We start from the raw sequence: 11,140 nt of genomic DNA on the forward strand, positions 1-11,140 counted from the left end.
AAAAAAAAAAAAAATTCTGCAGGAGTAGCAACAAGAGGCTTGAGTTACTCGATCATTTCGACTGTGATTTCATTCAAGTGAGCCGCAATTGCAGAGGAATTCGTTCTGCTGCTCTCACTTGTGCCTTTCCCCTTATCCTTCTTGTTGTCGCTTGACGATTTATCGCTGGCAGTCTTTGAACTTATTTTGATTTTTGGGATTCTGGCGACAGTCTTTCCAGGTATGGCTATTGGTTTCATGAGTCCTGCAAGCCCACTTCTTGTTGGACTTGTCTTTAGAAGGGTCGACAGACTTAGAGGAATAGTTGTTTCCATTGCCGTTATTGTTGCCTTTCCCCCCGTGGGATTTGAAAATAGAGCCAGTAGTAGTTATATTCTTCTTTTGTAACTCCTCGTCAAGGATCAACTGAATGACATCGTCGAAGGATCTAGTCCCTTTGTCAGCGGATAGCAAAGAAGATGTGAGGATTTCAAAAGAGTCGCCGAGGCCCTTGATGAGAACCGCAGACCAGACATCGTCATTCCATCTATGCCCGAGAGCATCGAGATTGGCACGATTAAGTTTAATCTTGTTGACATATTCCTTCAGAGTATTGCAGTCTCGATACGTGACAGTGTGAGTCAATGAGACTTGCTTGTAGACAGCAGGGAAGCCCTGAGATTTGTAGGCCTCTGAAAGACGTGCCCAAGCACTCTTTGCAGTCACCTCCTCAGCAATAATCATCTGAGGAACCTTATCACACAAGTGGTAGATGATAACAAGTGCTTTGTTGTTCAACCGCGCCCATTCCTTGTATTTGATTCTGGCAGCAGCCTTCCACTTGTTGCGGTTTGCAACAATCCTCTGACCTGAGAACCCACCTTGAGGCTCTTCCTCGTAGTCCAAAAGCCAGGCTTTGACATGTGAATCAAGTTCGTCGTTGTCAGAGATCGAATCAGGATCGATGGGAGCTTCCTGGGTCAAGCCATCAATGACTCCCTCGGACTGGAGCTCCTCCTTGCAAGCAAGGACCCATTGCTCGTAATTTGACTAGCCCTTCAAAATCGTATTGAACTTGTCCTTTCCTCCGTAGAACCTCCCCATGATTGGTTGCGGTGAGGAGAAATCGAGAGGTGTAGAGAGAGTAGGCAGGATTCGTTGTAGTAAGAGCTGCAGAGGATAGGGGTCGTGGAGGAGCAGAAAGGATGCGGATTGGTTGAGCGCCACTGGGTTGAAGTGCGTAGTCCAGGGCGACAAGTCGACCCCACGTGAGAATGCCAAGCAGATGTCACGTGATTGACAAACTCGGCTTTGATTCATCGTCTTGGCATGCGTGCCCTTTGAAAACGGACCACACAAAAGAACCAAACAAAAAAGAAAACCAAGTGAGAAAGTATCTCTCCCTCGGGGAATCGAACCCCCTAAACCAGTTAGTCTCGTTATGAGGTGAGAAGTAGAAATTGCTTACGGTCTCCCGCGCTTGTTGACTGAGAAGGTCATTGACAAGCGGAAATGATCACCACTACACTAAGGAAGATGCTTCTTCTGGGTACTCCCAGGAGCTTAGCCGGTGTGATTGTTATGGAAATTCCAGTTACTCAAAGAATATATATCTCAAAAATAAAATGACACCCCACTTGTTTGCAGGCCACAACAACACAGTGGAGACGCTCAGATCGACATCCTAAAACTACCGACGGCGATTCTGTGCGTCAGCACAATTATTCAGGAAAAGAATGGAGCGTTGGGGCCTGTCAAAATATTCTGCTACTACTACCCCTCGCCGCACTCTCGGCTCGCCGACATTTTGAGGAGGATCTTGGCAAGGGCAACTTCCCTGCAGTGCTGAGCACCAATCGCTGAAGGAGGATGGAGATATTTTTTCTATTCTTCTGCACGTACCTTTTTTCTCTATCATGGACTACGTTCGGGTCTTCATACTCGGAATTTACAGGTGCTCGACCGACATGTGCTCGACCTTTGCCCTAATCCGACTTTCAGTTAACATGATTCAAGGCTAAAGGATATCCTCAAATTCATATCAACCGTTTGAGAACGGTTCAGACACAACATGGAGCCCCAGTATAGTCGTCTGCCCAGGCCAACACTCTTTGGAAGCCTTCAATGAAATATTCAAAGCGGACTTGGACTCTAGTGGTCTTCTCAGAGTCCCCGACATATCTTCCCTAAATGGTTGCTGCCATCTGCGAAATATAGGCAAAGGTATCGGACCACGATTGGCCAAAAGATGACTGGAGCATGAAAGGCCTGACCCATCATTGGCTAGCTTCTCCTCATTTTCTGGGCCGTATAAGAAGTTTTCTGGCCCAAAAACCCTACCAACTTTTGGATTCCTTTGCTAATCGAACCGATGGAAAATCTGATCACACGTTGGGTTTTCGACAGAAGTCCCGGAAAATTCAGAGGTCAGAGTGCTCTGTCTGGTGACCAGCCGCAGGGCGGAACCTATTTCTCCAACTCAAATGTCTCCAAATATGGTGAAGAATTTGACCTGGAACTTGAAATGGGGGTGTCCACTATGCTGACAGCTCATAGTGCACAAGGCTGAGAACCCGAGTTGTTGAGACTCAGCCAACTACTCTTCTAAATCAGAGACAACAGGTGAAAGGGGTTCATATCTTCATCAGTAGGATTGTATTGACCAATTCATACCCAGTCATCATCGCGGGTTTTCAGATGAGGAGATGACTTGCCGACCAAATGTCGCTTGGCATGTGATACATGCACACCTCATGCTGACTCACAGCCCATTACCAAAATGAATGGTATTCTTTATATATTGCAAAATCACACTCATTTTCAACAATTACAACGCCTTCTCTTCGGTCGTCCAATGGGTCAGGATACCGGCTTGTCATACAACTCGCCGGTGATCAAGGTGAGCTTCAATGGAAAAACCGATTGGGAAATCGATGATTAACCCAAAGACAGGTTCGATTCCTTGCCGAAGAGTCAATCACTATTTTTTATTTTTTTGGCCTTTTCTGGAGGGGGAGGGGGAAAGGTGTTGAAATCAATTTGATCTCGATTTTGATTGTGCGCCCGGTGATTGCTATTTACTCAATTGAGCAGGGTGCGAGTCTTGGGAATCGAGGCGGAAGCAATTTGGCGTGCATATACCATAACGGTGATCCGGTGGACAACCCAGAGCATTACTCAGCTACTACCATCCGCTGACTTCATCCTCGCCCTCCCAGGTCTTTTTTTGCAACCCTTTTGCGATTCCTTCTGCTGCCTTCCATACTCTGAGCAAATTCCCACCCGCGATTTTTTCAGCATCCTTATCACTGACTCCCAGTTTCAAGAGTTCGGCAATCAGATCAGGGTACTTATCCACTCCTTCCAAACCTCTCGGAGTCAGAGTACCCATACCATCAAAGTCACTACCCAAGCCAACATAGTCGAATCCAATCTTCTCGCCGACGTACATGATATGACGAGCCACTTGATGCAAGGTATTGTTCTTCTCATAAAATTCCGGGAGCACACTCGAATTAGGTGGAGGAAGACAAGAGATGAATGCCGGACTAAAATTGATCATCACCAAGCTTTCCGTCTCTTTTACCAAGTCTAATATGTCATCGTGAACATTTCGAGGATGAGGACAGAGTGCAAAAGCCGACGAATGGGAGAATATAACTGGGGCCGCAGACGTTTTGTTGCTCAAGACTGCTTTCTGAGTCCAGTACGAGGTATGAGAGATATCGACCAGCATTCCAAGGCGGTTCATCTCACGAACCACCTCTCTTCCTGCCGCGGTCAAGCCCCCGCGATGATAGGGAGCTACTGTTGTCTCCCCTCGCGAAGTGATCAACGCAGCATCGGCAAAAGCATTGTGACAATTCCAAGTCAGTGTCGCCGCACGGACGCCCAGAGCATAGTACAGGCGGAGCGTGGACATCGGGGCAGATTGTGGAATTTGATGAAGTCCCTCAATGCTGATGGGTGAGATCAGGGATTTCTTTGAATGGAAATTGGTCAAAGCCGTGTGGAGAGGAGTGGTTGCGGATGTGAAATTATCTGGGTATTCGCTTTGGAGTCGCTGGAGCAAGTCGATCTGTGAAAGCGTATGTGCGACGGATGTGGAATAGGTTTCATCTGAAAAGTCATCGCTCGCATCATCTGGACAGATGACAAATGCACTCCAAAAGGTACCCCCAGCCTGACCTGTGCGCAGGCGTGGAAGATCAACATTCAATTCCATGCCTCCATTTTCAAATTTGTCCTTGAATTCATCAGTGTGTATTTTATTGTTATATGCGCCCCGGATGAAGATGGCAAGATCATTATGCCCATCAAACAATGGTGTTCCATCCAGAATCGCAGATACTCTGTCGGCTATAGTTCGAGGAGGAGCTTTGGGTACTGGAATGGGACGGTGGTCTGCTATATCAGGCCTTAGGAAGGCGAACACCAAGGCAATGAGGACAACAGTTGTAAAAATCAAGCCGATAGTATTCAAGGCTGATCTGGTGGAAGTCATTATCGACTGGGTATCCTCGTCTTCATCTTCAACGTTCCAGCTTTTCTGAGGAAATAAATCCGATTCCGACGATCTTATATCGGTCGGCTGCCTATATACGGAGTACCCATGGCCCTGGATCTCGGGAGCGGGCGGGTTGCGTGGCAGTAGAGGATCGAGTTCGGATTTCGAAGACATCAGGCGGGTGACGGCCGAAATACCTGGGGAGCACGTTGGGGAGACAGGGGCTTAGCTACCATATAATAAATGGAGAGCTGATGATTTCCGTCCTGTCCATATAATGATACACATGCGTTATCTCATGACGTGGATGGACAGATTGATTGTCAATCGACAGGTCTCATTATCCCATTTGGATTTGGGGGGATGCAATCCGCCTTATCGATACCGCAAGCTGACATATCAAAAATTCCGAGAAGCTGTTGGTAATTGACGGGTGTTTGCCCCTGATGCATCGTATTGCGATCTGCAGTCCATAAACTCTATGTGTTGCATCAACCTTCCAATTACCACCTATCGTGAGCAGTCTTCAGTGTTGGCAGCATCCATTGGACACCGAGCAAAGCTCGTGTGTAAAGTTGGTCCCCATCAAACCGCTGCTCCTCGTAAGCCCATCCATCCCATCAGCAAAAGCAATGCCGACGCAAAACGCGTCTCGGATGACCCATTAGTCCCCCCTGTTCGACCCCGGATCCACCATTCACATCTTCACCGTCATTCGTTTTCTTCAACCGCCCCCAATTTGGTTCCCAGTTGTGTTGTCTTCTTGCCATAACTGAATCCTCCTTCTTTTTCTGTCCATCGCAATTCCATTGCTCAAGCTCAAACTCAATCGCTAAATCGTCGCTGCATCTACAGTCATGTCTGCCAACTCTGGAAGCGGCGGAGTGAGGAACCTTCGGGCCATGTTTGAGAATAAAGTCAGCGATCAATCTACATCTCCCCCAAGTCGAGGCCGATCTCCAAATCCCTCAGAACTTTCCAGCAGCAGCAGACCCGTGAGCAAAGTTCGAACAAGCTTTGTTGCAGTGGAAAGACCCGGAGAAAATGGAGGCCCCCCGATCCTAGGTCTTAGGAGGACTAGTGAAGTGAGCAGTTTAGGAGAAATCAAAGAGAGCACAACTGTGGACACTGGAAATATTGAAAAGATGCCTTCGAACACCGAAACGCGAAAGGACGAAAATCCGATCGCAGTCCCCGAGAAGAAGCCGTCTGTGGAGAATAGCATAGAAGGCGGATTGGGAAATATTTTGAAAGGATCGGCTTTTGTTGAAAATACGCCCTCGAAGCCCCCCTCGGAGGCCAGGAAATTGGGTGACGCACTTTCTTCTGGACAAGCACAAGAAAAGATTGCGAGATCACCGTCCAAATCCAAGGATGAGACCAAGGCCGCTTCAATGGTGGAAAAAATGCGAGGAGACGGGGAAAAACAAGACCCTCCACCGAGTACGACCCTTCAGACCACGAAAACTGCGCAGCCAGTCAAGGCACCACCTACAAGACAGACTGTCGCCAAGCCGGCCCCGAAATCCCCTGTGGTCTCGAAGCCTTCTTCCAAGACCCCAACGTCGCCAGCTGCACATTTGAAAGGAGGAGCTGCAAAAATAAAAGGCGTTATGGAATCCGCCAAGGAGGCGCAACACTCGAGAGAAGTAACAAAGCAGAATGCGGCAAAGACGGTACAGGTACAGGCAGAAAAGGCTCAATCCTCTGCGCCAAAGCTAGACACTCAATCCAAGACGAAGCCCGCCCCGGAAGCTGTCAAGAAGGAGAAGACTCCCACATCTCCCCACGTTGTCAGGTCGCCCAAAGCGGTCAAACCCAAGTCACCCACGAAGCCTGGAAAACTTCCCGCTGCAGCTACTGCAACGACGGCGTCATCAGTTGCCAAAAGCGACATGCACCCTTCACCCACGGAATCTGAATTTCGGAAGTCAGTGACCAAAAAGCCATCCGCCATATCGATACGACAACCTCGGGTCAGTACTTCATCTACAACTTCCACACTAGCGAAGAAGTCGTCACGTGCTTCCCTGACCAATGGCCATGACAGACCCAAATCTCGAGTCAGTGCAAGCAAACCAGATGAGGGATTTCTAGCGAGAATGATGCGACCGACAGCGAGCAGTGCCCAAAAAGTTCATGACAAGCTTCAAATCAACAGCCCGCCGAAGCCGAGGCCCGCATCTGCAAATCAGATCAAGCACATTGTGAAGCAGAAAGCCCCGCCGAAAATGCACCTGGAGGCATCCGCAGAGACTGGAGGCGAAAATACGGAAAACGGTGAAGAACAGAGTATCCTGCCAGAAGAATCAACCTCTTCACCGCATGAAGCCGTCAAGGAGGATGCAATGAAAGCAGAGGCAGAAAAGGAACCGATTCCTTCAGAACCCAATGAAGTGGTGGAACAAGTGAATGGAACTGCTACCGCTACTCCCCAAGAATAGTTTGTGCGAAGGTTTTTTTTCCCGTTCGGATTCTATTCAATACCCAGATTTCTCATGATGTTACCTCTCGGCAATTCAGCGATTGATACTGACAGCACTTCTGTAGCGGATATTTGAAATGTCATTCATTATTTATTCTGCTGCAAATCACCTCCCTTTTTTTGGTCCGTGCGACGAGAACACGATACTGTGAACGGATGTGGCAAGCCGGCATTTTTATTGAGATATACATCCGGCCTCATATCCTCAGATACCCCCTATTGAGATCAAGTTCGAGCCCGGTCTGTTGTCCTCGATTACTATTCAGGCCGGAATCGAGTCTAGCTCTAGTTCATTTTTCATTATTCCCTCTTGCCTCTTGATGTTCATGATCTTGGTATTTGTTATTGAGCTCTCATTGCAGGAGTTTCTTTGGATTTTCCTTTCTTCTCATCGTCATTATGACAAGATGTTCCTATGATATTTCTGCACTTCGGTGATGTCTACCGTTTGCTTTTCTTTATGCTGTACTGCTCAAAGAATATACCTGGACGTACCTGGCTGATATAAATAAGGTACTGATATCCCACACCCTAACTTGATCATCTACATATCTATTACCCTCCCCCCCCAAACCCAAAACAGAAAAACCCACTCACAGAGATACGCAAATACCCAAAATCTAATATCTACGCGATCAGCCATGAGATTAACAGCATCGACCGCCGCTGCTATCCTGGCTTTCACCATGGCCACGGCTGGTGCTCTCCCTTCTCCTCAAACCACCGACGGGGCCTTGTCCACCGTTCAAACACCACCTCATGACACTACCCTAATACTTGTCCCCGACGACGAATACTACGTCGAGAAACGCTGGACGCCATGCCATCAAGGTCAGGGTCAGGGTCAGGGTCAGGGTCAGAGTCACGGGCAGGGCAGATGCTCTCGCAAATGGCAAGGCGAACATAGGAACGGTCACCGTGTTGACCACACTTACTACCGCGGAAGACAAGGCGGAATGGGCTCTAACCGCGGCAACCACGATCCCATCCCCAACATTGACGACCTGGATCTCGACTTCTCGAATGAGGACGCCGAAGTCGCAAAACTGGCCCGACGAGCCATCAACCTGAACTTCTCGCACGAGGATCCCGAAGTCTCCCGCCTCGCTCGTCGCGCAATCAAAATGAAAGTCTTCCACTGGTGGGAGAACCAAACGGGTGGACCTTTCATGGACATTGTGACCGGCAACCCGAACGTTCGCAACATGAACATCAAAGAACAGAGCAAAAACCAAGGGAAAGGCTGGGTTCGACGCCGCGACCGCTCCGCTGTGCGTGAAAAACTCAACAAGGGTCCCAAGAGGCTGACTTTTGATCACAGCGGTCACGGACCAATGCCTGATGAGGTCGATGAGGGTGATTATGTTGAATACCCCTACGAGGAGGAGGGTGGTCCTACATCACCGACTTTGAAACGCCATTCACCGCGGCCAAAAGGTTCTACGCCCATCCCGAGCGCAATGCTTGGAGAATGATCTCCGTGCTAACCGTTAACGTGCGCAAATGTACCGGTGGCTGTGCCTTCGAAAACCCTCCCCCGAGGGAAGGGGAAACCGGAACTAGGCGTCGGATGACATTCCCTGGCCTTCTCGTGGAGTTGGACTCCTTCGTCCGGGCATGATCATGCTTCTTTCTAAACCGATTTTCAGTATCAATTCTACAGCACCCATTTCGTCAGTCACCTTAACTATTGTTATTGTTTCTTTCACTTCTCAGGCCTCCCTCCACCAACTTTGGTCGAATTTCAGCTCCAGCTTCAGGCCTAGATAGCAGACAAGACAACCCGCCTCAGCCCAACGACTCCGCTCAGTCAGTATTCATGTCCTTTGCGGTGGGCTACCCCCCTCTCGTCACGAGCATCGACCTTTTCGAAAGGGGATCATCAGAAGACATGGTACCGGAGACCTTGCTGCATTCACGGACAAGCCATACGTGCGAGATTCAATTGTCCATCTGCGTTCCTCCTTCCAAAACGGAGGAAAGGGAAATAAGTATATTGGATCTCAGCTGTACTTTTTTGCATTCTGATTTTTATCTCTTCATTTCGCATTCATCTTCCATATTACATATCTAAAAGAACACTTCAGTTTACTTCCAGCCTTTCATAAACCATGATGTCGAGAACACAAATCTCTTCATCGGCATCGAAAAGAAAGGCGAGCGAGATCTACATAACCTAGCCTTGTCACCTTCGGGCACCAGCCCTTTTGATAGTGTCCCTCGCTCAAGGATGGGAGGAAAATGGGTTTATCTCCCCTATGACTCCACCGTATTCATTTTTAGTCACCGGAATAGACCTTTTTCATCCCATATATGCTTTGACCTCGTTCGCCATGAATGTCATTACTACCTTTTTGCCAGAGAGGGAGTTTCCTCTGCTCGGTGCTTCTGTGCTCTGTATCATTGAAGGCCCTCAACCTGAAACGGACGTAACAGTGTCTCTTTTTCCTGAATCCTTCGTATGGCTCTTGACCTTGAGCCACACTTTCTTTGCTTCATCCGCTCATGCCACTCCTCCAACGTGACCATTTCCATTCTCTTCCACAGCACCATTGACATTCTTTTTGCCAAGTTTTTCTCTCCTCCTCCTGGTCGAGGTGGCAAGCATCTCGAGAACAGCCTCCGTATCCTCCCAGCCTATGCATGCGTCGGTGATCGAAACGCCATATTTCAAGCCTGCTTTCCCTTCCGGAGGGACTTTTTGGTTCCCTTTTGGCATGGACGTGAGCATAATTTCAGGCAAAGGAAGACGCATCGTCACTTTCGACAATTCGTCCGGATGCAAACTGACCTTCATTGATGTGACTCTCAATCATGACTCCCATGATACCCTCTTCACCTTCCTCGATTTGATCGGCCAAAACTCTTGCGACTTTGGGTTGATTCTTATGTTGCTTCTCACTATTGCCGTGGGAGCAATCGACCATGACCCGAGGACTGAGACCTTTCGCCGCCAACTTCTCCTTGGCTTTGCGAATGCTCTCCTTGTCGTAGTTGGTCCCCGTCGTTCCTCCACGTAGAATAACGAAGCAATCCTCATTGCCTACCGTGCCAACGATGGCCACCACACCAGGCTTCGTCACGGACAGGAAGTGATGAGGATGTCTGACTGCCCCAATGGCATCGATGGCCACGCCCAAAGTTCCATCGGTGCCGTTCTTGAAGCCCACCGGGAACGACAACCCCGAAGCCAACTCACGGTGAAGTTGTGATTCAGTTGTCCTCGCTCCCACGGCACCTATGCTCAGCAAATCCGCAAGGAACTGTGGAGAGATAGTATCCAGCATTTCACTCGCAATCGGCATCCCCTTGGCCGTGAGGTCGACGAACAGTTGCCGACTCAGCCTGAGACCTTTGTTGATCAAGAAACTGCCGTCAATCTCCGGGTCATTGATCAGCCCTTTCCAGCCCACCGTGGTTCTGGGTTTCTCAAGGTACGACCGCATCACAATGACCAGGTCATCCCGGTAATTTTGTTTCAGCTTCAATAATCGGTCGCAGTAATCGAGGGCCGCAACAGGGTCGTGGATGGAGCAGGGGCCGATGATGACAAGCAATCGCCGGTTGGGGTCTTTGTCTTGCACAACCGCGACACAATCTTCGCGACCTTGGAGGACCGTCGCTTTCGAGGCTGGTGTCTGAGGGATTTCATGTTGTAGTAAGTCGGGTGGTGTGAGTGGGTTGTAACCCCGGACTGCAGCACGGTTTAGATGAGGACATCGAAGTGCTGAGCACTCAAGGAGAGTAGGGTTTTGAACATACCCCGCCAATCTTCCGAACTCTGTTTGTTGCCAACGTTGGCATTAGGGAGATAGTAAGACTATTATGTTCCAAGCGGAGAGTGAGTCAGTCAGAGTTACCGCAGGCGATGAATCTGCGGGGGAAACCTTGGACGAAGAAGCTTACAGCCATGACAGCAACGAGCGAAAGGGAATAAAAGGATCACAAGGAAGAGCGGGAGGGAGATCTATTGACCTCAAATGCAATGTCGTGGTCAAATGGTCCCTGGTAAGTTCACGAAAAATTCGAGACGTGGCGTTCGTCCAGAGGGGGAAAAAAAAGTTTCCTTGTGGCGTCCAGCCTTTCGGTTCCTTGCATGACTTTGACGCAGCCCCAAAAATATACCAAGTCGCCGATTGGATGATATCACACGTAAAGTGACCAGGACG

At 49.0% G+C, this 11,140-nt stretch overlaps 5 protein-coding genes and 1 non-coding gene across 6 annotated transcripts; 2 read left to right on the forward strand and 4 right to left on the reverse strand.

The window, feature by feature from the left end:
- Positions 1 to 159: 159 nt before the first annotated feature.
- On the reverse strand, positions 160 to 1,299 carry Z518_10311 (uncharacterized protein; the record flags this gene model as incomplete). The annotated part of the gene is made up of 2 exons (XM_013411856.1): positions 160 to 1,029; positions 1,285 to 1,299. The coding sequence occupies 2 exons, from the start codon at positions 1,297 to 1,299 to the stop codon at positions 160 to 162; spliced, it is 885 nt and encodes a 294-aa protein (XP_013267310.1).
- A 77-nt stretch (positions 1,300 to 1,376) lies between these two features.
- On the reverse strand, positions 1,377 to 1,516 carry Z518_10312. The gene has a single exon. It is a non-coding gene; the product is annotated as a tRNA-Asp (tRNA).
- A 1,647-nt stretch (positions 1,517 to 3,163) lies between these two features.
- On the reverse strand, positions 3,164 to 4,660 carry Z518_10313 (uncharacterized protein; the record flags this gene model as incomplete). Its single annotated transcript, XM_013411857.1, has 1 exon — positions 3,164 to 4,660. One exon carries the CDS (start codon positions 4,658 to 4,660, stop codon positions 3,164 to 3,166), a length of 1,497 nt encoding a protein of 498 aa, XP_013267311.1.
- A 683-nt stretch (positions 4,661 to 5,343) lies between these two features.
- Z518_10314 (uncharacterized protein) lies at positions 5,344 to 6,930 on the forward strand (the record flags this gene model as incomplete). The annotated part of the gene is made up of 1 exon (XM_013411858.1): positions 5,344 to 6,930. The coding sequence occupies one exon, from the start codon at positions 5,344 to 5,346 to the stop codon at positions 6,928 to 6,930; it is 1,587 nt and encodes a 528-aa protein (XP_013267312.1).
- Positions 6,931 to 7,612: 682 nt separating this feature from the next.
- On the forward strand, positions 7,613 to 8,446 carry Z518_10315 (uncharacterized protein; the record flags this gene model as incomplete). Its single annotated transcript, XM_013411859.1, has 1 exon — positions 7,613 to 8,446. One exon carries the CDS (start codon positions 7,613 to 7,615, stop codon positions 8,444 to 8,446), a length of 834 nt encoding a protein of 277 aa, XP_013267313.1.
- Positions 8,447 to 9,474: 1,028 nt separating this feature from the next.
- On the reverse strand, positions 9,475 to 10,883 carry Z518_10316 (3-deoxy-7-phosphoheptulonate synthase; the record flags this gene model as incomplete). Its single annotated transcript, XM_013411860.1, has 4 exons — positions 9,475 to 9,680; positions 9,763 to 10,665; positions 10,734 to 10,791; positions 10,878 to 10,883. 4 exons carry the CDS (start codon positions 10,881 to 10,883, stop codon positions 9,475 to 9,477), a joined length of 1,173 nt encoding a protein of 390 aa, XP_013267314.1.
- Positions 10,884 to 11,140: the final 257 nt, after the last annotated feature.

This window comes from Rhinocladiella mackenziei (genome assembly GCF_000835555.1).
Source record: "Rhinocladiella mackenziei CBS 650.93 unplaced genomic scaffold supercont1.9, whole genome shotgun sequence".
Classification (NCBI taxonomy): Eukaryota; Fungi; Ascomycota; class Eurotiomycetes; order Chaetothyriales; family Herpotrichiellaceae; genus Rhinocladiella; species Rhinocladiella mackenziei.